This window comes from Bacillus rossius, assembly GCF_032445375.1.
Source record: "Bacillus rossius redtenbacheri isolate Brsri chromosome 4 unlocalized genomic scaffold, Brsri_v3 Brsri_v3_scf4_2, whole genome shotgun sequence".
Taxonomy (NCBI): domain Eukaryota; kingdom Metazoa; phylum Arthropoda; class Insecta; order Phasmatodea; family Bacillidae; genus Bacillus; species Bacillus rossius.
In genome coordinates, this window is record NW_026962011.1 from 30,264,545 (window position 1) to 30,290,821 (window position 26,277).

General features: G+C 37.3%; 1 protein-coding gene and 1 long non-coding RNA gene across 2 annotated transcripts; one reads left to right on the forward strand and one right to left on the reverse strand.

Annotated features, from left to right (window-relative positions):
* Window positions 1–13,471: 13,471 nt before the first annotated feature.
* LOC134542089 (uncharacterized) lies at window positions 13,472–16,837 on the reverse strand. The gene is made up of 3 exons (XR_010076733.1): window positions 16,476–16,837; window positions 14,441–14,600; window positions 13,472–14,154 (listed from the first exon to the last, which is right to left on the reverse strand). It is a non-coding gene; the product is annotated as an uncharacterized LOC134542089 (long non-coding RNA).
* A 1,684-nt stretch (window positions 16,838–18,521) lies between these two features.
* Window positions 18,522–25,396, forward strand: LOC134542048 (uncharacterized). The gene is made up of 6 exons (XM_063385902.1): window positions 18,522–18,988; window positions 19,520–19,662; window positions 21,027–21,236; window positions 21,360–21,631; window positions 22,806–22,942; window positions 24,390–25,396. Exons 1-6 carry the CDS (start codon window positions 18,765–18,767, stop codon window positions 24,613–24,615), a joined length of 1,212 nt encoding a protein of 403 aa, XP_063241972.1. The 5' UTR covers window positions 18,522–18,764; the 3' UTR covers window positions 24,616–25,396.
* Window positions 25,397–26,277: the final 881 nt, after the last annotated feature.

Genomic DNA, 26,277 nt, shown 5'->3' on the forward strand with positions numbered 1-26,277 from the left:
TGAAACGTATCGCACCTTTGAAAAATAATTCAAAAACGTATTAGGAAGTAGGTAACCAAATGCATTTTGGAATTTTTAGATTAATTTTATGGAAAAGTGGCCTAGCAACATGTTTACTGAGAACAATTCCTTTCAGATAAATAAATAAATGTCAGGAAACAAAATATTTCCTACTTGTCAATGACATACAAGTGTACACAATGACTAATCATTTTTTTTAATGTGTAGGGAAACCATTCTGTGCTTCATACAAAATATTTATACTCTTGCCGCATTCACGATATGTTATGTAAGTCCCAATACTGGTTTGGACAGAAAACTTTTCAATCTCTCTTCAAAATTTGTTGCGACGATTTTCAGTGGAACACCGCCGCCTCTTTTAAACACTTCCAGTATTTATTGATGCTCTTCTTGTGGACAGGTAATTTTATGTTTTCGTATTTTGCTTTTGTGAGCACGATCGCTTATTATTTTTCTACGTGCTTTTAGATTGCTAGCCAGTACGCAGTGCCCCGAGTTGTTTACTACAAGTGACCGGAACATAATCCAACAGCCAATCACAGAGTGATAAGTAACTGCTTTGTTGTCAAGTTTACCATTATGGACAATTGATTGGTGAAACGGAAGAAACAAGATGAGAAACGAACACCCTAAGACAAGCGGTTAGATTTATCTGATGATACTTAACGACTACTTTAAACGGTCAATTTTAAACCGGCCCCTAGGTTAGCTAGGTAGTAATAACTGTGTCGTCAGATTTGCTTGCCATGTTCTTATTAGGGGGGGGGAAGACAGCTTTACCCTGATATGACGCGCGCTGTACAAAGGGCAGTGTGTGTCTTCGGTTAAGCTTTGAAGGTAGAATTTTCGCGGCCAGTCATGGAACACACAGACACCTGGGTTGAGGGCAAGTGAAACGGCCAGTCTTGGAACACATTAAAAGACCGGTAGCCTAAAACTCACGTAGTTTCGGATTCCTACCACGTTCGTGCAACTTCGGATTTCTCTCAAAAATTGAAATTTAAAAAAAAATCGAAGGGTCAGGATAGGTTAGGTCAGTCACAACATGCTTGAACTTATGATTTAGCGGCTGAAGTGGCGTTAATAACAAAACGCAAAACTTCGGAAATCTTCGGAAATTCTTGCAGGGAACCGAAACTACGTGAGTTGTAGGCTTCCCCGATAAAGACACCTGGGTTGGGAACACCACATAACTTAGAAAGTCACAACTTAGAACTGTCATAACTTAGAAAACTTGGAAAAATCCACGTAACTTAGAAACACACAACTTAGAAAGATCATAACTTAGAAACGCATAACTTAGAAACACACAACTTAGAAACACACAACGCAGAAACACACAACTTAGAAACGTCATAACGTAGAAAGTCATAACTTAGAACTATCACAACTTAGAAACACACAACTTAGAACTGTCATAATTTAGAAACACGTGACTTAGAAACACGCAACGCAGAACCACACAACTTAGAAACGTCATAGCACCCCACCTGGGTTGAAGTCAAGCGCACGGAACGCGTGGCGGACGGACAGACAGACAGACAGACCTCCGCGCGCGGCATGTGCTCCTGGTACCGCTGCCGCTACGCTCGGAGCGTGCCGACCCGGAGACGGCACCGACCGGGTGTGTGCGAGCACGCGCCATAGGGCGGCCGGCACATCAGGGAGGGTGCAGCATGCCGGGGTGCACCCGGTAGCTGAAGGCGGCGCTCGTGCGACGAGCGAGCGACAGGCGGCGAGACCGCCGCGCCACCGGCCCGTCCCGCGCTACCAGGAGAACATGAGCAGCGAGGAGGTATCTCTGGCGCGCTGCCTTCCTGCTCGACACTCGGCCGGACATACGTGTGTGTGTCACTTTCGAAACCTTACATCATTGTCTCTATACTTTACTAGTTAGTTGTAAGGCGCCTGAACAAACGTTTTAATTAAATATAAACTAAATATTTATTAAAATTTTAATTTATTTTAAATTTGTGCATATGAAAATCCTTTCTTATATATATCTATGATAACAATATTTTACAAAAAAAAATGGGTGCGTGTACTTAGGTACGCGCGTGAGATGTTATACTTATTTGGCATCATTAAAAAATAGTTTTTAATTGCATGCAAAAATAGTGCGTGGAGTCCCTCCGCGCCGAAGAAGTGAAACTTCGTAATGTGGAAATGAAAATAGGAAGGGGTAGAAATTGATTTTAAGTGCAATCATATTGTATCAAATCAAACTATAAAAAAAAAGGAAATAAATTTGTAACGATTCATAGATTGATTTTCAGAGAGAGAGAGAGAGAGAGAGAGAGAGAGAGAGAGAGAGACCTATTGAATGTCTATAAAACTAACTTTTTTATGAGAGCATAATTATTTTCATGAAATAAATCATGAAATCATTCAACCTCCCTCTCTTTTCTATGCATTCAACGATAAAAGCTGTTTATTTAATTAAGCGGACGGGTTCGCCCCAAGGAGAAAATTGACGCGGCGAGACCTCGTGGACATAGAAAAATGACACACGCTAACTATTTATGTGTCTATGAAACATGATTTTTTTTTCTGCAATTTAAATTGTAATACACAAAAAGGGTATTGAAAATTGAAACAAATATGGCAACACTACAAGCTGTCAGGATCTTTATTTTTTTCTTACTCTCTTCTTAGTTCCTTACAATAGCGCGTTCGAGTGTCACGCATTCACTCTCGCTCTGTCTCTATCTATTCCCCCTCCCCAGGAGCGTTAAACGTTTAACGCAACCTTGTTGGAAGTCGCATTAGAAGTGTAACTTCAAAAAATATTTTTAATGAAGAACGTCTTGAAAAACACCATTGCGTGTTGTCTTTAATAATCGTCCTTGCTGTGGATTCGATTCAATACACACCTTCACTTGACTTGCAACTCTTGATCGTGACAACGCCACATACAGTTAGTTGGCCGTGTGAAAATACTGAGGGTCGCCAAATTGATGACAACGGATCAAATGGACATTAAAATATATGTTTAATATTTAATTTCATGTAAAGGTCATCTCGAGCAATGCTTCTCATTTCATATATGCTAGAAGCGAATTTAATTTGGTCCATTTCTCTCCTTTATTCACCTTCTTTCCCCATCCTCACACACACGCACACACACGCACACACACGCACACACAGTGTTACAGAGTGATTCAGTGAGTCAGCGATGAATATAATTATTTTATTATTTTATTTTTACTTTCAAACATGCAAAATGGTTTGTTTACCACTAAACAACAGTTTTTAAGGACCAGCAACTGAATATTTTGTGTAAATCAAACAATTACTCACCCAAATTTTGTTGAGGCCAAGTCAAAATGTGGTGTTGATTCTAACAAGTTCTTTTCGATTATGAATAAAATTTTTAGATATAACTTCGTGATTAAATATAATGGAAAACGGTAAGATTTTTTAACAATTACTGCAGATAAAAAACAATTTTAATATCTAAATTTGTTGTTTAAAGTCCCACAAGCAACATTAACACTATTAGCTTAAATATTCTTGCAATATGCTCTCTGAATTTTAATTAATAATGTCGACAAGAGAAATAATGCTTATTAAGATATTAGTATTTGATTTCTAAACAGGATGCAAAGTAAGTAAAAAACGTTTTATTCTGAACGACAGAAGAAATAATGTTTATGAAATTGATCACGTATGTTTACTTTAAATGGGTATTTTCACCATCATTTTTAAACATGATCATTTGTGTTCAACATCATTCCACAGATATATGCAGCAGAGCACATGTTTCCCTTCATTATTAGCCTTACGCAGAAAAGAATATTTCGTCACCACCCAAAATACTAAAGAAGTGTGTCGCAAACGACTAGTCTGTAGTTTTGTGACTGATGTGTAGAGACGATGAGAAGTTAAATGTGCACACTATTGTCATCCTTAGAGGTCTCGTACTTTCCTACCTCAAACGTCCAATTATCCTCTAAATAATCTGTTACTGAATGTTCAATTAGTAGCATGCAATAGTTACAAATGATTAGGCCTTAAGCCAAACTATATCACATTTTAATTTTCAGATTACCAGCAATTTTTTCTAGTTCTCACTGATATTTAAATTGTTCGTATTGAGCAAATTTTATTACGTTTCTAAAAATGGTAATATTGGTTAAATAATTACGTTTATTAAATTTGCATATAATAGCCTAACCGGAGGAGTAAATTCTAGTGGAGCGTAAATGAAGTATACAAATGTATACTTGCACGTTCTAGAAGTTCCTGTATATTTATTTTTAAAATGGCCTACCTGAATTTTTTTTCTATAATAGCGTAACAAATGCCAATTTTCAATGGGAAGAGATAATCTTATACATTTTGGCCACAAATTTGTTTTGTCGCTTTTTAAAACAAAACACTTATAACACAAATAACACTGCTAATTTTCTTGAGTGACAAAAAAAATAATCAGGTAACTATTTTATGTTTCATTATTTGCTGATTTCTTTAAACATTTCAAGACATTGCGCTAATAAAACTTACTAACACAAATACTGTCTACGACCAGAAATATAAACACGCTATCTTGGGAAATCTTTGTAAATATTTCCTCTCTCCAATTACCATCTCGCAGTTATTCCGCTCTTAATGTGATGATGTTTGCGGTGTCTCTTGGAAGGCGGTCCTGATAAGGATGCGGCCGAGTGTTTGCCAAACACTCGTCTTCTCTCCACAGCATCCTCTTCCCTCAGCCTTCTTGTTTTTTTTTTTTTTTATCAGAGGCTGGCCCATTACTCACGGCCCCAGACGCGAGCGCGACCCCCTTTAAAGCCATCTCTCATATTTCTGTTCTTCACGACCCGAATAGGAATCAACATTCCATTTTCATCTTAAAAGGAGACCACGGTTTTGTGAGTTCTAATTTCGCCGCAGCAGTATTTTACCTTATTTCTGCGCCCAGCAGCCCTCCCTCTTCATCTGCTCCCTCTTTGCGTTTCTCGTCTCGCTCTAACAACGGAGCACTTCGAAGTATTCCCCCTCATCCTTCTCTGCGGCGCAAGTGGCCTGCGATATTAATATTTCTCTTTGTCCGCCGAGGGTAAAGGAAAATGTTCAAAACTGTTTCAGCTAAGCCCACGCGACGTTTATGAAACCTTACGCGCGGCCGTTCTTTATTATTACTGTTATGTAACGAAAACCTTTTGTGGAGGTTGAAGAGGGAATTCAGTATTCTGGATTTTTTTATTATTTTTTTTTTCAAGATACCCATCACGAGACATGGGGCAGACAGGCGATTGTCAGGGACGGAAACAACCCGTGTTGCATCTTGCAGTAGGACGCAACCTCAGAAGGATCAAACCAAGGACAACCCTATTAAAAGCTGTCTCAAGTGAGCAGCTAAGTTGTATCTGTCTGACTGCATTATTTACGCAAGCGGTCACATGACCTGGAAATATTTCGAGTTCCTAGCGATTGCCAGGCCTAAAAACGCATCGAATTTTTATTGCGGAATTTTTTAATTTTTTGAAACTGTAATCTGTATTTTTTAAATAATAATTTATATTTCCTTTGTTTTCACTTTGAGTACAATTCAATAAATTAAACAGGAAAGATTAGCACTCACAAAAGAAAGTTTGGGTGTGAGAGCATCTTTTCACTTTAATTTTAATCTACATGCGATATTTTGACTAATGTAAACATTTTAAATGTTATAACAATTGACAATTAAATAAATAAAAATAACTTTCACAAGTTTTTATACGAAAAATATGTATATTTTTTTTCTATATTTGCTTTAAATGGTGGACTTATTTCTTACAGATAAATAAAGTGCAAAATATAAACATAAAATTAAAAAAGATAGATGAACAAGGTTAAAACCATAATTTACAAAACAAATTATATCTTGTGTAAACGAAATAGCATTACTTTAAAAACAAAAAAAAAAACTATTCAGTAATTAAAATAAGTATTAAGTTAACTAACTTATCACATAAAATACATAGGCCATCCATACACACACACTCTCGTACCTGAAGTTGATAAAATAATAATAATAATAATAATGACACAAGCATCACATTCACAACTCATTTCAAGTTACGATAATTTTTTTTTATATATTTATATAACTGACACCTGTAGTAAAAATTGCTAATCATAAATTTGTAATCCAATTTAAAACATTTTATGATTTTCGTGACTATTAAAAAAAATTTAAAATGCAAACACAACTTATCATACAACGTTAAACACAGTTCTTAACCAGCCCTACCAAGTCCGTGGAAAGGGTGAAGTACCAGCTCATTCTCCCGGAGTGAGGGAGGGAAACCACTTTGAGATGGAACCCACGGCTTCCAGACACAGCCATACACGCCTCCATCTGGCCGGCCACGCAAGACATTCGAGGCCCACGGACAGTAGTTTGCCCCAGTAGTCGTAGCAGTACCAAAACTTCACCATAATAGCATATCAAGCTTGCACCAGACCTGGCCCTACAAGACTGCCAGCTTGAATCGAGATTACTAGTTTCCACGCGTCCAACTAGCTGCAAGTATGCTTCCCACAAGCTTCAATCACACTAATATAAACTAACTAATAACACAAGCTTGCATCACTCTTACATAAAATTTTGAATTTAGGTTGCCAATACAAGTTCATTCGTTGAGAGCTTTCGAATGCAAGTATTCCAATATTACTAAAGTCAGAGTGAACTTGATATGTCGAGCTTGCAAAGAAGTGATTAAGTCACTCTGTCTTACCGCAAGCCAAAATGATGAGCGGGTCAGCACCAGCAACTGAGTACAACATGCTAGACCATAGTTCACAAATACTTACACGTGTTACAGGAACAACTTAGCTTATTGTTGTCCCCGTGTTAGCAGACTGCGAGAGCTAAGGTAACTATGGTTATCATCAGTGTTATTCTCGCAGTTCCCAGGTGGCGTGACACGATACCTCCGCCGAGCTATCGCGCAGTGTGAGGCGCAGTCCGCCGCGCGCCTACAGTAGGTACTCGCGGCCCCCTCCCTGGGGGAAGCCATGTTTCTCCCCTACAATTAAATTACAATGCCGCCTGTCCGGAGCGCCTGGTGGCCACGCCGAACGACGGTTTGATAATCCGGTTTAATCCGCCTTAATTACCCTAGCGCACCGCACAAGCCGGCGACCGTCTTCGCCACGGCACGGCTGCTCCGAGCACCCCGGCGGGTCGTCCTGCCCCGGCCACCTCCATGCCCCGCCATGCACCTCCATGCCCCGCCATGCCCTCCATGCCCCGCCATGCCCCGCCATGCCCCGCCATGCCCCGCCATGCCCCGCCATGCCCCGCCATGCCCGCGGCGCCTCGGTCGGCCCCCGCCTTCACGGGGGAACAGGCCTTCCAGCACGAACTGCCAGGGCTGCACCGGGGTCTTCTTGTGAAGTAGCGGGTGTTCGCGTTTTGAATTCACGGTATAGTTATTTCAGTGCGGTTTTTTTGACGTGACAACGTCTAATAAATCGATGAACGCCGGTTGCACGCACGAAAAAGTGTCCCGTTACGCACATTGTTCCACTACGATGTGTCCCGTTACGCTCATTGTCTTCCGCGGAAACCAGGCACTCGTTAATACATATTTTCCTTTGTTTATCGCGAGGGGCGTTATTATTAATGAATTAAATTTCGTGCCCGGGGCCACAATTGCATATCATTTTGAGCACTGGAAGACATAAAAACGTAAAATATTCTCGACGAATTTTAATCTCGGCCCCAACGCACCACTAGCGTCTGTGTTAAAGATTAAAGCCGAAATTCTTTCTTAAACTTACTAATACTTTTTTATTAACTGCAAGGGCATTTTTACTAAATTATACGTTTAATTTCACGACGAACAAACTTCGTCGTTAAATGTGTAATTGCGAAAAAGCGTAAAACATTCACGACGATCTTGAAGTTAGTATAAACATTGCGGCCGACTAGCAGCCGACAATATCTTTTTAATTTCCCGCCTAACACTATAAGAAATAAACATGGCGGACTACATACGTTTTAAAAACTTCCACAACACAAAACAACATTTTTATAAATATATATATATATACAACATCTGAAACTATTATTTCCAATATGGCCTCGTTGCCGTGCGGTTAGCATCGCTGCAATTTTTTTATTTTTTTTAATATAGCTATATTAAACCAAACTACATCCCCGCGATTACGTGTTGTCATGTTACAATGTTTATTTTTATATCTCATTGCACAAATTCACTTGTCTTTACTACTAGCGTGTTGACCAAGAATGAGACAGTGTTCGGCCAGCCACCCTGTTGTAGGTACAGTTTGACTTTAGAAAAGTATGAAATCAGCATTTGGAAATTATGTGATGCCATGTAATAACGTAGCTTTAGTATGTCCCTGTCATTGTGTTAGGTCACGCTAAAAAAAACTTAAAAAATATAGTAAAGCGTAAAATTATTTCAGTCCAACATATCTATACACTAAGGAAGATGTCACCTGTTCTTTGCCTGCTGAATTGAGAGACTTCTCAACTAGGGTGTCTTTGATTCGGCTTCTTGCTTTAGAGTTTCTTGTTGACTCGTAGTCCTCCAGATAAACTGTGTTCTAATCACGTACGTGGTGCCTGTTGCGAAATGAAGTCATGAATTGTTCCGGACTCTACGCGGCTATGCTGAACCTGTTCAATAGCAGAACAACCAACCAACCAAAAATAAGAATGAAATATCCCCAAGCACTTCAACATTCAAATAACTACGTCTCGTTGGCTTTATATTAAAGAATATCAAGTCTGTTGACGTCATACACAATGATATCGCGGTGTGTAAAGTTTTTGGAACCGATTGGCAATTATGTGAAAATATGAAGTCAATATGATGTCAATAAAAACATTTTTTCTCAAGAGTTTTTTTTAATGTTCAAACGGAGATTACTTTACGAATAGCCCTCGCATTAGCAAATACGGCCACCGATGGCTTTAATAAGTCCTTGGAGAAACTGAGTGCTCGAGCTGCAACTTGGGATTGGTCGGAACTGCCCTAGACACTGCCGCTATGTGTATGTAGTGGTGGAAGGGGGGGGGGGGGTAAAGGGAGTGACTCGTAAGAAGGGTTGACACTCCGCGCCCACCTCACATAGTTTATCACTCTCCCTCACTGTGCCCTTCGCCCTGCCAGCGCTGGTCTGATACTTGTGAATTATAAGTGGGTCGGCGCGGGTAATCTGCAGAATTTATGGTCTGCCGCGGCATTAAAACAAAGTCAGCGACGTCTTTAGTGAAGTTGGTCGCAGCTGGGGTTAAGTTTGCCTTTGGTGGAGGGTAGGGGGGGCAACTTAGTGAAAGGTCGGCCAGCCAGTCTTAGGAGTTGAAGGAGATAAAGGGAAGGTTTAGGCTCGCTGACAGTTTTGTGGAGGGGATACGGATCCAAGAAATCTCTGGGGATAACTTTGTGGCACTGAATAAATCACGTGGCCATCCCGCAGTAGTTAGGGAGTTCATTTTTTTTCTCAACCTTTTTTTTATGGCTCTTCTTGGTGATTCACCCCAAATGATCATCAAGTTTCCATCATCCTAAATCTTCATCTGCAACTTTGATATTTCCGTTCGGATATTGTTCACTTTTCACTTATCGAACTGCAATGCGCTGTTCCTCAGTCCTTTCCTCGCGCGCCACTCTTGGTTCTGTTCGAAATTTCATCCAATTTTAAAGAAATGCTGTCTCTAATATTTTTGTAGTTTTTACTTAGCTCTTCAAAACTTTTGTTACGATTTCAAAATTACGAGGTTTTGTATGAGTCTTTGTGAATTGGTTGCAAAATATCTGTTTGACTATGATATCTGGTACATTATTTTTGGCTCTTCTTGCCTCAACATTGCATAAAGCCTTCTTAACGCGTGTCAAACAAAGTGCTGTCAGTGAATAGTTTATAGTCTGATTGTATTATTTATGTTATTTAAATAATTATATTCCACTGCTTTATTATTTTGCAGTCTCCTAACACTATTAAATTTTAATATATTTACTATATTTTATGTCTTCTAATGTTTGTACTTTATTTAAATTCATTGCAATTCATGGTTTACTGTGGTTTTTAAACAATTTTTAATTGAAATAATTTTGATCAATGATGACCAAAGTACCCAACTCTAACTGTTACATTCTTATTCATTGTAAGTTCTACAACTACGAATGCTGTTTTTTTTCAACCTCCGATGGGCTATACAAAAAGACAAATTTACATAAAATTATGATTTTTTACAACAAAGGTTTAGCAAGGTCTCTTACTTTTTATATACTCGCCAAAACTATCGAGGCATTTCTCATATCCTGACACAAGCTTCTCAATGCCTTCTTCGAAGAAGTTAACCGCCAGTGAATAGAGACACAGGGGCCAGCGCCTGGGTCTCCCTCTCCCTCACAACGCCGCTGTGAGGCGGGTGGACTAATCACGCGGCGCACTGGCTCCCGCGTCAAGACTTATCACAAGAGATGCGAATAGTGGGGCAGAATGCGCCGTGCGATTAGACCACTCGCCTCACAGCGGCGTCATGAAGAAGAGAGTCCAGGCGCTGGCCCTGTGTCTCTATTCACTGGCGGCTAACTTCGAAGAAGGCATCGAGAAGCTTGTGTTACGAACAAATGACTCGGTCGTTTTGGTGATTATGTATAAAAATAAGTAATACCCTGCTGAACTTTTTGTAGTAAAATATATATTTTATGTAATTTTTTTTTTATTTTTATAGTCCATCAGAGATTGAAAAAACAGCCCTCGCACGGGTTTTCGGTCATTTTGAATCAGCTTTATTCCATATATATACATACATACAAGACTATTAATTCGGAAACATCATCACTAACGAAGTCTACAAACATAAATATTCTTATTTTCTCGTGGAAGTCAATCAGCATTAAAAAGCCGAAGTTCCCCTCCGTTCTCTTCTTTGAAGGCAGCTCCAGAAGGAAAACTCTCAAGACTTGCATGCCTCCAATTAGAAATTCGTTTCCCCTAAAGTTACTCTTGACAATGATGGTAATGATACACTCAACCGTCGACTTTTGGTAATTTGGCTGCTTGAAACCTAATAAACAAGTCATTCTTTGTTTCTTCCGAGACATGACTGTTTTTAACTAATTTTCGGTATAAATTCTATGTATTTTGGAACTTGATGACTGCAATGTATTAATAAAATTCAGTTCTCGTGGATTTGCTGCATTATTTTGAGATGAACTTTCTTTTTTTAATTGTTACCATGAACTTTTCCAACACTTTAACCTTCCAACTTCAGATTTGCGTGCAATAACGTGATTGCAGTATATATAACAGAAATACCGCTCACTGATTTATTCATCACAAATTCTCCAGAAATATCAGAATTTTAATTTGGCACTTATATTCTTTTGGCTACATAGGTATTCACTAAGAAAATATTTTACCAAAATTAGTACCCAAGGGGTTTTTCAGGGGAATTAAAAATCAAAATTCCCGTTTTTCAAGTATATGTCCTATAGACTTAAAACTTGGCCGTGATGTTCTTTATATTATGGTGTGTTTAGAGTTTAATGTGTGTGTGTGTGTGAGGGCCTTAATTTCTGGATGTCTTATTGTAATAATTCAATCATGATTTAGAAACCACCAGAGTAAACTCTGAAAATAAGGGGAGGGAAAAGGAGGGTATATAAGGTGAGGAAGAAGTTAAGACCGTAGAGGAATTCGGATCTCTGGATCTTCGCACTTGTCTCACCATCTTGTATTTTTCCATATTTTTGCTATAATTCTAATTTTTAACTGTTTGTCCCAATTTTTGTCATGTCAAGGCATTAATTATATCTCCCAGACCTTCTATACCTTATCGTAACCACATATTAACTAACAGGATCTATTCTGTGAGCGCTGCGAGAAAATTCACTTATCATTTCTGACTGGTAACTACAACTGTCATGATAACCACACCAGTACAAAAATGTTGATCTCAACCAGTATCCAAAACTAAGTTCTATACCATGTCAAACTAAAAAAATAATAATAAGTACGGAAGCTTTTTTGTAAGCGGTATCAAAATATTTGAATTTGCAAGCTGGGGAGGCCTAATCCCCATTATGGAATCGCCTTAGTCTCAGGAGTCATGAGCTACACCCAAAACACTTATTCTGTTTCATACACTACGCTGTTCTGCCTTCTACTCCGGTCGCTGAGTGCTCTCATTCTCTCGAGCATCGAACCCGAGACTACGGCGTGTGCAGTTCCACCTAATTATTAACTTTTTTACTGACGCTAAATAAATTCTGTAAATGTCCGGGACATTGATGATGGCAAAAGTTTAAAGAGACTGGAGAATTAAACCAAAATTTTAGTTGACAAAAAAATACTGTCCTTTCCTCCGTCTTCACCCCGTCCAAAGTGAGACTGCATTTTTTTTAACGGGAAAAATTACGACTGTCGTAAAATGTTTTTATTTTCGTCTGTCGTCTTATTATCTGCAAGGCAATTTCGCGCCGTCTTTTGTTTTCTGGAGAGACGGCGAGGCAAGGGCGTCGTGATTCGCGTCGCCCCGCGGAGAGACAAGTGTTGTTCCTCCCCGGGGAGGGAGGAGGTTTAACGATGCGAAGGGGTGGTTAATCTGGCCATCTCGAGTTGTTCCACGGGTCCCGGGGGTGGCGGGGCTAGGGGTGGTTTCTGCAGGGGTCGTCGCGAATAACCGGAGAGCCCTGCCTCCCCCCTCACCGCCGGAGTGGGGTAATCGATAGTGTGGGCCGATATACCGCCCGACGCAGCTAGGTGCTCGGAGATAACCGCAGGGCAGGGCCGTCACAAGCGGGTGTTTAAGATTCCGCGGGCCGCGCTCGAGTTCGAGTGCCGTTCCCTGCATGAACGCGACAACGTGCAAAGCTGCGAAACGTCGGTCAGCTATGTTTTCCAAGGACCACGCATGCGCGATGCGCGATGCGTCATGCGCGATGCGTGATCGCCGCATGCGTGATCACTGACCTGGGTCTGTTTTGTTAGAACGCGGGAAACAAGTCTGCGAGATGGAAGCAGCGATCTCTGCCGTCTTGTTGGAGGAAGATGCTGATGATGATTTATTGCTCTCCTGCTTCCTAGAAGATGACAGCGATATATTTAAAAGGAGAGAAGACGAGGGATGTTATAGTTTGTTGATATTACGTCACTTAATTGATAACGAAACTAAATTTAGAGAATATTTCAGAGTGTCAACTGAGATATTTGATACAATATTAGGCTTTGTTAAAGAAGACATCACGAGATCGCAGTGCAACAGAGTCAAAAGGCCAATATCTGCTGAACAGAAGTTATGTCTTACTCTCAGGTAAACAAATTTAACTAAGCCTCTTTAATGTAATGTTTTTCTTTTTAATGTTTAATATTTATATACACAAAGTACTTAAACGAAAACAAAATATAAAAATATTTACTTAATAATATTGAAATTATAGGTTTAATAAAAATTTAAATGTCCATGTACTCATGAATTTCCTAAAATGTCTTTGACTATGCATTCATCTACTCACTGAACTAATACTGGTTATTTTCTAAATTAGTCTCACGAAGCCACTTTCTTCCACATTAGCATCGTTACCACTAGAATTACAGCTATCTGTTGAATGAATCAAGCTATTACTGCCAGTAGATTCACAAATTTGGGTGGGATCTATGACAGAGACAGGAAAACCGCTGCCAATATCCACATGTTGATAACATTGTTGGTGATTAGGATTAGTCTGGTTCTGATGCTCCATCAACGATCTCAGTTCCATCTGAGACACAACTTGGCACACTTTTAATCTAGTTTCCGCAATGAGGTGGGGGGGGAATTGCTTAACAGTTTCAGACATGCTCTAGAAGAATATGTCTATCGGATGTTGCGAACGATCTTGGCCGCGGTTTTCAAGTAGATCTTTTAATATTTTCCCTCTTTCTTCACGACCTTTTCTTATTTCATCTAACATTTTTTCTTTTACTGTAATTTTTCTTTTTTTAATGGAGCTGTTTAACAATTCTAAAGAACTTGTTTGCTCGCTAGGCCAATTTGTAGATTCTTGAGCGCTTTCTTCTTCTTGAAATTGGTTGCACTCTTCAGAGGGACAGTCATCCACTATTTCTTGTGTTTCTTGATTATTTTCAATTATTTCATTTATGTTGATGCTTGATTTTGATCTGAAAAAAAATTTAAATCAACAGTGCCATCAGCTATGCTATGTTGACACACACTCGTGCGTGAGTAGTTTGATCTGGTGTATTTGGGTTTACACAAACTTTTTTTTTGATAAATTCATAAGAAGTTCTTTCAACTAATAACCATATATTTCATTTGAAACCTACCAAAAAAATTGCAACAGCTCCAATAATTTCAATAAAGAATATATAATTTTTAATAAACATTCAACAATTATTATATTGTTTATACAAATTTTATTTAATATACAAGGTAAAGAGTACTTACGCTCTTTCTTTGAAGGTTTCATCAAGGAATTTCAGGCTTTCTGTGTTGTATTTCGATTTTGAAAATGCCGGTGAACCTGTCTTCGACCCAGTTTTCAGTTTCTTGTTGCTTTTTCTGTAGGAGTCACGATTGGTTCTCCATCTCGTTTTGCAGTCTTCTGCTGTAAAATTCAAAAATCTGTGTAAATAAATGATCAAACCTTTTCTTAAACATATTTCGTGAGGTTTTTATGAGCAGCAAAAAATTAAAAAACGTCAACCTAAGTTCTATAAGAGTCGTGAGTTAGGGTACTGGTATTTTTCACGTCCTTAGGTTTATTGGGTTTTTACGATTCCCCAAAAAGGCCTCCAAAATAAAATAAAATATGTTTAAATAGCTAATGTTTTTACACACAGATATACATCTCACAGATTTACTCTTCTAGTCTAAGGTGACGGGATCACTAAGATAATAGTGGCCTCGAACTTTCTGGGTACCGACTTGGTGCCAAGATAGCCTGAAGCAGTTAAAATAAATAACTACATATATTTTTTTCTCTTTTAGGTTTATTGCCACGGGAGAGAGTTTTCGTTCACTGGCGTTTCAATTCAGAATATGCCCTAGCTGGGTAAGTATTATTATAAAAGAGACATTGCAATCTATTTGTTCAAAAATGTTGAATTCTTCAATACCATCACCTGACCAAGATGTTTTAAAACGTTCTTCCATTGGTTTTCATCGCAAATGGAACTATCCCAACTGCTGTGGGTCGATAGATGGAAAACATATCCGAATAATCAAACCTGAACATTCTGGATCTCTGTTTTATAATTACAAAGACTATTTCTCAGTTGTGTTACTTGCGCTTGTAGACGACAACTACAAGTTTTTAGCAATAGATGTTTGTTCCTATGGAAAAGAAGGTGATGTAGGCATATTTGCTAAATCTGTCTTAGGACAAAGACTTTCAGAAGGAACATTCAGATTTCCTGAACCAGCTATACTTCCTGGAACTGACACTCTAATGCCACACGTTATTTTGGGTGATGAAACTTTTCAGCTGACTTCCTCAGTAATGCGTCCTTACCCAAGGGCACAATCTAAATGTGATGAAGAAAAAGCAATATATAATTATCGCCATTGTAGAGCTAGACGTACGTGTGAAAACGCTTTTGGAATACATTGCCAATATTTTAGAGTATTTTTCACTGCCATCGCCATCAAGCCTGACACAGTGGATCTTCTGGTCATCGCATCATGCATAATACATAATCATCTAAGATCTGCAAGAATTCCATGCCCGGGTGAAGAAGAGGACCGAAATGTGTGTCTCCCTACTGAAAATATGATACCCATGGCAAGACAAGGACGTAATTCTACTCATCTTGCGTATAGCATACGAGACAAATTTAAAAATTACTTTTGCAGCCAAGAAGGACAAGTAAGCTGGCAATTATATCATGTGAGGAAAACAAGTTAAAAAGTATTTTTCACGTGAAGAAAGGGTAAATGCAAATGTTATTCTTTTCTTAAAAAAAATATTCTCTTTTTGCTATAGTAATGCTGTGTATTTTTGTATTTGAGTGTAAAATTTGTAAATATAATATGTCAAAATAGATTATTTATTAGCAAATGTGCCATTATCCTTAGTATTGACATAAAATTAAGTAACTATAAATAGGAAAACATATGATTATAAACTTCAAAAAACATCATTTTTGTTGTGCATTTAGAAGAATAAGACATAATATTATCAAACTTAAAAAAAGATAGAAAACAATTTATTGTGATAACTTGCCCTAGGCTCACCTACTACTTCAAAATGGAACATATTTTATTTCCACATTTCCTGGTGCACGACGACGTAAATTATTTTTGGTTTAGTTTAAACACTGCATAAAATATTTTTTAAACTTGGCCTATTTTTAAATAAGTAACAACTATATAGAACCGTAAGTAGTTTTTTTTAATGCAGTAAGAACTTTTTTTAAGACCACGTTTTATGAGCCTTAGTATTTATTTTATTATTAACACAGATATTAAAATCTCTACTTACCACCTTTGTTTAAAGAAGCTGCAATTTCCTTCCACACATTTTCTCGAATAATACTGTCTTTGTACTTGCAGTGATGCAAATCATATAACACACGATGCTCCCTTACTAAATCAATCAATTTCTCGTCCTGTTCTGCAGTAAAACTCTTTGACTCCATGATAAATCGCATGCGTGATCACGCTGAAGTCGGGGGCCAGGCAACTACTGCGCGATGCCCATCCGCGACACGCAGCCGTGGCGAGCGGTAAAACCCCGCTTGCGCGGCCTTGGAAATCATCCCCGTTTCAACACACAGGTTCAAGTGCTGCGTGGTCACGCAGTGACGCATCACGCATCGCGCATCGCGCATGCGTGGTCCTTGGAAAACGTAGCTTTACGTACCGTGCGCGTGTTCTCACGGGGAAAAGGAAAGATTAAACCGCGCTGATTTTTGTCAACTTATGGACCTAAGTATTTTTTAAATATGGATGCTTGTACTTACGTACGCCCGTTATAAGTTATAGTTACTTATAAAAACTAACTTTAATTTTGCATACAAATAATGAACAGAAATAAAATAAGCCATAATAAAATGGACTGAATTAATATTATAAATAAGGTTGGTAAAGTAAAAATTCATATTAAATTTTTAGATTAATATTTTATAATTTTATTTAGTAAAATAATCAAGATTTATTAAAATTAGTAATAAACCTGCTGAAAACTTATTAATTGTAATTACTTATCTAATATTAATGTAATAAGTTATAATGCAAATAAATTATACATACCGGAACATAACCTCTCTTATATAAATAAACTTTAAAATACAAATGAAAAGTTTATAAACACAATTTATATGACTAATATTCACAATAAATAGATGTTTTAATGATATGGACCAGTATTCAATATCAATCACTTAAGTATGAGATTTAAGAGCACAATAATAATTTTTATTTGTACGTAACTTTTTTTTCCATCCTGTGGCAATTTTGTTTAATGATGGGCGCGCATCGTAAAAATTCACTCTAAACATTATTTCATAGCGCGCCTAAAGAAGTATAGCTTCAAAAAAACCTGCAAGCACTTCGCCGCACTGCGCTTTCCACGCGATGGTCCTTATGGAACCAGCGCGGACCGCTTCAACCCCTGTTCTGATTCCAGTGCACGTAATACATATACACTCCGAGGCAAGTCTCGAGTAAATGGTGCAGCAGTGTACTCGGTCCGTCTTGGGTTTCAGATAATTTACTAGCTCAAATGAAACCAAACGGACCGGAAAAACAGAATAATAAAGACGAATTGAAATTGTAGATGTTGTTATTCAACTTCGGCTGAACCCGTAAACGCCGCTCCGACTGTAACATCCCGTCGAAGAGTACAATTCGGTCTAGCTCCCGCTGTTGAAGCAACTCTTCCTCTCTTTTCGATTTATTCGGCAAGCGCAATTATCATTTTCGTGTTGTTCGGAGCGCACCCTCGCTGCCTGCTTCTTGTTATCTCTCCCTGCTGTCTTCTGGGGCGCGCGCCCTTATCGCAGACCGCCCGCGGAGCGGCGCTGGCCAGGCGGGTCGCCTCAAAGGCGCGGAACAATTGGCTGACCTCGCTCGACCGGCCTCGAAGTGGCCCCCCGGCAGTCTCTAGGAGCTGCGTCCCCTAACCACTCGCTGTTGAAAACTGATGTCGTGTCGTTGTTATAGTCCATCCACGGTAACCTCCTACTTTTCTAAACGAACCTTTGAAAAAACACACCAGGATGCAGCATGTTTGGTTCGTTTGCAAAAATACTTTCCATCATATGCATATTTAACATGCATTAACACTAAATTACCGTATAATGATGTTAAATAAAATTTTACAAAAAAAGTAACTATCTATGTACAATATTATTAATATTAATGATCTCGCATGTGTGTAAATGAAACAGTGAGAGAAGTGGTGTGTTGGCAATGATTAGAACGAAATAGTTCCATAGCCAAAATATATATTTTTTGACTTTCCGCGTGTATTTAAGAATTTGTTTGGGTATTTGTTAAGTTTGGACATTTTTTTAAATCTCTGGTGAAATAAAAACGTTATGTTAACGGTAAAAAAATATTACGTGCCGAAACCGTGGTCGCGCATTAATAATGTTAATAGTCACTTGTTTGTTTTCTCTTTCAGCCGTTTGTCTGCAGTCTGCACGCCATATTGCAGTGTGTTTTAATATATTACTGACCGTGAAATAACGTACAGTTTGTGTTTCAGGATTTTGTGTTAATATTGTGTATTTTAACTTTGTTATATTATTTATTATCTACTATTGTAATGATGGAATTTGTTATCGTTTTGATATTTTGTGTGGTTCTTGTGATTGCTGTAATGGTAATTGGTTCCGGGATGGGGAAAGCTACTTCGTCGCAGCGTCAGATGGACATCATTAACGTCGCTCAGAACTTATATGTTTTAATTAGAAAAGGCGACTTGAAGAAATGTGACGTTACGCAGACGACCGCGTTTCTTCTCAACATCGCAAAGTCAACTGTTCTCAAGTAAGTAGGCTTTTTTCGTATTCATGCACGTAAAAAAAATATCGACTGTGTCCTAAGTATTGTCGGCCTGTGTTTTAACTCACGAGTTTTTTTGTGTTTTATTTCCAATTTATATTTTTTGGTGTGAGACAACACCGCCATGTGGCGTCTCTGTTGAAAAGTTAACCTAAAATCATATTAGGCCTACTCAGGTCCTAACAATAACAATATAGGCACTTTCAAGTATTTTTATGGGTGTGATACACGTTTGTTTATAACGATGTTTATAAACTTTATGATAGGTTTAACTATAACATAAGGGAGTGATTTTATAATTTGCATTTAATTAGTTTTTCATCTGTTTGGGAGATCACAAAATAAATAAAAAAACACTTCATTAATTTCGTGGACAAAGTCTGTCATGTTTCCATTTAGTGACCACAAAGCAAATATTTGTGACAAAATGCCATATTTGGAACACTGCCTAACTGCGTATTGTGAACGGGTCCCCGGAAGTGTTATGACAAATGTTTTTTTTTTTTTTTTGGTTAGGTACTACAAGAAAGACATTGAAGAAGTTTCAACACCAGGAAAAAAGAGGGAAAAAAGGCCACAGGAAGGAAAGTCACTTGACACAGTCGACGATTTCACAGTAAATGCAATCAGGAATGCAATTTACAGGATGTACGCTGAAGGTAAAAATTTGATACTGAAGAGTAGTTTCAATATCACTGGGGTAGGCCCTACTTAATTGTATTCATTTCATATATCCATATGCAGATTGACCGGTTCAGTTTTTTTCCGATATCATCTGTCCTTTAAAAATACTTAACATTTTTGGGTGGTTTGTTAGGTTTCTTTATTGATATGGTATTGATATATAGAATATTGTGCAACATATGAAATAGGTACACGTCCTTTTAAGGTTAGGTTAAAGATAGAAAGAAAATTGTTACATTCTAAAACTACAAGTAATGTTTATATCGTTATACACAGTATACATATTAAATAACCTCAACTTTTATGATGTATCAGAAGGTTAAATAATGACTATTTCCAGTATCAATAATATCCAGTTGTGCGCTTTAGCAGTAATTGGTTACAAATTAGTGAGTTGTGGTCTAAGCAAGCATGGTTATTAAAAAAAAATTGGGATACTTAATTGGCTAAATTGTACTGTGTGGCAGGGTCCAGTACAATATATATTCTATTGCAAAATAGTGTCATGCCCTGCCTAACCCTTTAGAAAATATAGGGGTATTGTTATTTTATAAACAATAGGCCTACTTCATTGTAATGAAGTATCATATGAAAACACAACTTAGCCAGACAAACTGTGTGTTAGTGTATGAAGTAACAGAAGGTTATAAAACAGTAAAAGTTTAGTATCGCGTATCCGATTCGATACATTGATCCTGATCGCATGATCCTGCAAATATTGATCCTGTGATTGATGATGCTTGCTTTTCTAATTTATTACGTTTAAAAATCCTGTACAAAACCAAAACTAAAAACCTGTGATGTAGTAATGAGTTATGATTTAAAGTTGAATAATAATGAAAATATATATGTTTTATTAAACTTATGATAATTATTCTTGCTATACCACAATATTTGATTATGTTCAGGATCTTTGATCTGAATAAATGAAAAAAAGCATGCACCACACGATCAATAGGATGTACAGGTTCATGCATAAAGATCTAGGGATCACATGGGATACACGAAACAAAACATTTACCTACAACACAGTGTAGAGCTTGTAACTTATTGATTGCTAAATTGAATGCTGAAATACTAATGTTTTACACAACTTCAATACAAATGCGCAATATAATCGTCATATCATTGCAGACAAAAATACTGCAATGTAGAATTCCTCTAAGCAAACTACAAAATTTAAATTAATTTAAAAGTATTTTTGAAATGTAAGTTTATTAAAACTATTTAATAAATGTAAATTGTGCACTTAAATTATCTTCTACGGGGTTGTGGTTTCGCTTAGTTTTGTGTACCTCTGTTATTTCTTGTATTGTTAATGTATGCAATAAATTTACAGGTTTGAATGTTACAGTCGACACCATTTTGAAAGAAATCAGGGAAAGACAAATAGATTATTATGGTGGAAGATCAAGTCTTCATAAATTGTTAAAGAAGATGGGATTTTCATGGACAACTGTTGATGGACGAAAAGCTTTGATAGAGAATGAAAACATAGTATTGCAGCGAATAGATTTCTTGAGAAAGTATAAAGAAGAAAAAGAAAGAGGTGCCAATTTCATATTTGTTGATGAAACATGGATTTTCCAGAGAGGCAAGGCATTAATTTATTTGAAAATTTGTTCTCTGGTCCAATACAAAGTATTTCATTTCCATTTCATATATTTTTCAGGAACTGTATCAAAGTCATGGCAGGACAAGAGTCTACAATCTGCGAAGAGACGTACTGTTGGAGATGGTAAAAGGTTTATTGTTGTTAATGCTGGAGGGCGCACTGGCTTTGTGCCAGGAGCAGGATTACTTTTTGTTTCAGGTCAGAAGACTGCAGACTACCATGGCGAGATGAATGGGGAAACTTTCTTGATGTGGTTTGAAGACATGTTGGTGCATCTTGAGGAACCCAGTGTCATCATAATGGACAATGCTTCATATCACAGCACCCAGGTATGTGCAATGGTAAAGCAGTGTCTTTTTATTGCTCAAATTGTAATGTGAAAAATTTACATGTGTTTATTATTGTGTATAAGTACGAATATTCGAGACTAATACATTTTGCCAGCAATAATTGTTATCTTAATAGTATGCCTACACTACATTTTTATAAACTATAATGTTTGAGCTGAAATTGAATACACACACAGATATATATATATATATATATATATATATATAATGTAATTGAATTACATTGTAGTGCAAACTAATTTAGTAGAGGGTTTGAAATACCAAATAAAATTTTTTTATTGCAAACAGCATTTGAAAATGACATAATTACTTGTTTGGTAAAAGGACCCACTTTATGAATGCTCTGTTGCCCTACTTAATAAATTAAAATAATATTTTCAAAAAAATTTCTAGTCACTAAACTAACATGCTTTGTTAAATTTAGAAATTCATTACGACAATATGCCAAAACACATGTTTGCTTTGCATAAGTACAGTAGAACCCTGTTATAATTTGTTTTTAAGGGGCTACAAGAAAAAAAAACATAAGCAGGAAATTCAATTTAGTACTTTTTAGTGTGGATTTATTGCCAATGGACTCAACAAGCTGCATAAAGATATATTTGATGCTCCAATTTGCTTGTAGCAAGCCAAAAACAATTTTTCTTTAACATCATGGTGCTTCCAGCTTCTATCTGCTTTGTCTTTACTTACACATTGTCTCATTGCTGTAAAATTGTCATAATTCACGACAGTGTTTACAGTGGAAATGCTTAAGTCCAGTTCTTTTGCCACTTGAACATGTGATTTAAGTGAATACATTTGAAAACACACAGAATGGCTAAAAATTTATGAATTTATTTGTTTTCCAAGGGTGTCAACAGGCAGTTAACTGCTAACATACACATATACATAGACAGTATAGACAAAGGCTTTTAATTTTTTTCGTCTTCTAAAATTTTATGAAGTGAACATTACAAGCACGAAACGCATAATTTGTGAAACATTATATCCAGGAATTAAAAGCATTGTCCTTATAGGGAAAATATTGGACTTGAAAAATAATACATTATAGGCAGGAAAACTTTATAAGCAGTAAAATTGTAACAGGGTTCTACTGTCATGAATTCTTATCAGCTACTTGAGTATTTAGTTAAATGTTGGCATAACGTAGGTTGAGAAAACACCTACAACGAACTGGACCAAGGCTGCACTGATCGCGTGGCTGGAGAAGAATGGGATAAAACATGAAAATAATTTGTTGAAAGTGGAGCTGCTGAGAATAGCTAAACAAAACAAGCCCCGAATACGGTATATTATTTCGTTTTTTTCACAGCATTTCTTTAAAAGTGAGATAGTTGCAAAAAATTACGTATACACCTTGTTCTAACACACTTTTCAGATATGAGGTAGACGAGTTGGCTCGTAACTATGGCCACGAAATTCTACGACTCCCACCCTATCACTGCCACTATAATGCAATCGAACTAGTTTGGGCTCAATGTAAACACCATTACAATAGTAACGTGGGGCGGGCCAAGAGATTTGACAATGATGCAGTTGCAGCCATCTGGAAAGAGGCTCTTGATGCTTCCACACCAGAGAGGTATTTTCATGTTGCATGACCAATGGGGTATTCCTTTTGAAGTAGAAATTGTTTTATTTTCCTGTAGAACATTCCTCAAGCTTCAGCAAAACCCTTACCATACATTTTTACATAATACGTAAGTATTGTTGCCTAGCAGCCTGGTCCTACCATTCCTTTTGATAACTTTGTGTGCTAGTGTGTGTATAGTGTGATTATCATTTTGTGTATATTCATATACCAGTAATACAGTTTTAAAACAATTGGTAAAAATAAGTGGTTTGAATTTGTGTAGTTGTCGTTTTGAAAATGTGTTGCATGTATGTGTTTGTGTTCGTGTTTGTGTTTGTGTTTGTAATTTTATTCCCATGTGATTCATACATATCTGTGTAGTTTCTAGATCTAACAGTGGTGACTTATTTGCAAGGTTTTTTTTTTTTGTAATTGCAGTCCATTTGCAATTGTTTCATTTCCATAAATAGTTTTGTATTTATTAGTAATTGTGATATTACTTTCTGTTATGCTTAATCTTGTGTCAATGACTTTAAAGTTATGGTGGGTTCAGTGCTGTAGGCAGATTTCAATATTCAGATAAAATTTCAACGTAGAGAATTTTGAATATTTTCATCTAGCGAACTTGAATAGGTATTTACACATATAGTTCTTGCACATTAGTATTTTCAAAAGTTATGTTATTATAGTGAAATACATATACAGTAAATCATCAAAACTATTCAAAAAATTAAATTTTCGCTATATCTCACTGTTTTTGTCTGGGACAAATTTTAACCAAAAACAAACACAAAACTTATGAAATAAATATTTTATCATATGCATTCTAAGCCTTTATTGATAACATATATAATATTTACAGCTTTATTATATCTTGAATAAACCACTATAATTTTTTTTTCAGATAACTTAAAACAAAACATGTTACTTCAAGTATTAAATAATAGCTTTGATAGTTGAGGAAAACACATTAAATGAGTTTTGTTGTGTTTAAAAATAGTTTCTTGTGGAGTGAGTTCAAAATTGTATGTAATAAAGAGCATGCCATGCATTGTTTACTATGCCGTTTTGACAGAAACAAACATATTTTGTTATAGAGTGGTTTTTGCTATAAACAGGTCATTTATATAGAGGTTTTACTGTATACATTAATTTTTTTAGATGGGCGAGGTGTGTGGATCACGTGGAGAAGCTAATTCAAGCAGACTGGGAGAGAGAAGTCCACATAGACAGCGGCACCATTCCTCCACTCATCATCCACCTCGGCGAGGATAGTTCAAGTGAAGACAGTGACAGCGAAGAATTTGAGGTTACGACACAGCAAGTAGATGGAGACAGTGAAGTACTGGCAGTTCCTCTTGATGATTTACCCGGGTGTTCTTATTGAGGTCTGTATGTAATAAACACCTGGGCAACTGTAAGTATTGGGGTTTGAAACATTTTTTTTTCTTTTATGCATTCCCATTAAGTATGTTGATTACTGGAACTTTATGTATTAACTTTATATTACACGTATTATGAAATTAATAATAAATTTCATTTCTGGATTCGTATAGGTGTATGTGAAACATTTTATTTTGTTGTGTGTCTTCATTTTTCAGTGAACTTACTTGGAAAACAAAAAGCCAGTCCCCATCCAGGGCCACAAATAAATAATGCATATAAGTGGTATAGAAATTACTGTCAATTCTTCACCACAATTTTACTGTTCATAAAATTATGATTTTGTCTAATAAGTATACTCAGGAAAATGTATATAACCATATTTTTATTTGTGGCCTTAACCGGCAAAATGGTAGGGGTTTATTAAATAAAAGAAGAAAATTCATTTTTAAATGTTTTCATCTGAATTTGTTAATTTTATTAAACCTTCAATCCTTAGTCTTTTCCAGATTGCTTAGATGGACAGCCATATGTATAATTTACAATACTTTTTTTTTCAGATGCAGAAAACTGTGTTGAACTGTACTAAATGATGATATTTATTGCTTACATAAATGTTGTAAATTTATATATTCTCCTAAAAATTTACTTTAAATTATATGTTATTTCTTTAGCTAACAAACTTATTTTTTAATATTTTTACCATTGGGTATCATAAATAATGTTATGAACATATACATGTATACTTAGATCATATTCAAATTACTTATATATATATATATATATATATATATATATATACATACATACACACATTGTTTTGACAGCTGGTGATTGTAAACAAACCATTTGACATTTGTCACATGGCAATGTTTTTGTTTACATACGGCGGAAGGATACATAGTGACATTAAAGTAGATCCGGTGAAAAGCAGGGCTTCAGAAAAGTAGGAGGTTACCGTGGATGGACTTTAGTCATTTGTACGCATCGATGTTGCTGTCGTCGTCGCTTGGAGAACACTCCGAGGGGTCCCCGCCCTGTTGACGAGTGGAAGTGCTGAGCTACTTAAGCTCGGGTACTAGCCTGCTGAGCTAGTAGAGGTAGGATAGGCCTCAGCTGGATCACGAGCAACTGGGTGACCGAGGGGTCCCAGGGATGTGAGAGGTATGGTTCCGTGACGGCTCTGCTCAGATCCCACAGAGGGGGCTGGCTCTGTTGGAGGTCTGGGGGTTCACGGCGGAGCTGGGGGTGGGTCGGTGGGGCCGAAGTTGGGATGGGTCTCCTCAACCTCTCGACCTAGCCGTGCGCTCTCCAGTAACATGCTGCGATTGGAAATGGCGAATCTATTTCCCTGTTCTCTGAACCCATTTTGGGCACTGGTAACAGTGTCAGGCATGTAAAATACCCATCTTTCTCCTAACCAGGACCACACCCTAACGGGATTATATGCCTGGGGGAGTATTGGTGAATTTATGAGGTGTGAACCTAAGTTACATGTAGTTGTTATTCATTTGTACGTACATGGCGTTTCGATGTTACTGACGGCATCACGCTGAAGCAGAACTTTTCGCTAATGTAAAAGGGCACCCCGCCCAGTCAAGGATGATAAGTGCGACGCTCGCTGGTGCTCCTAGCGCGCGATCGCCTCTGAGCGCATCAAGGCTCT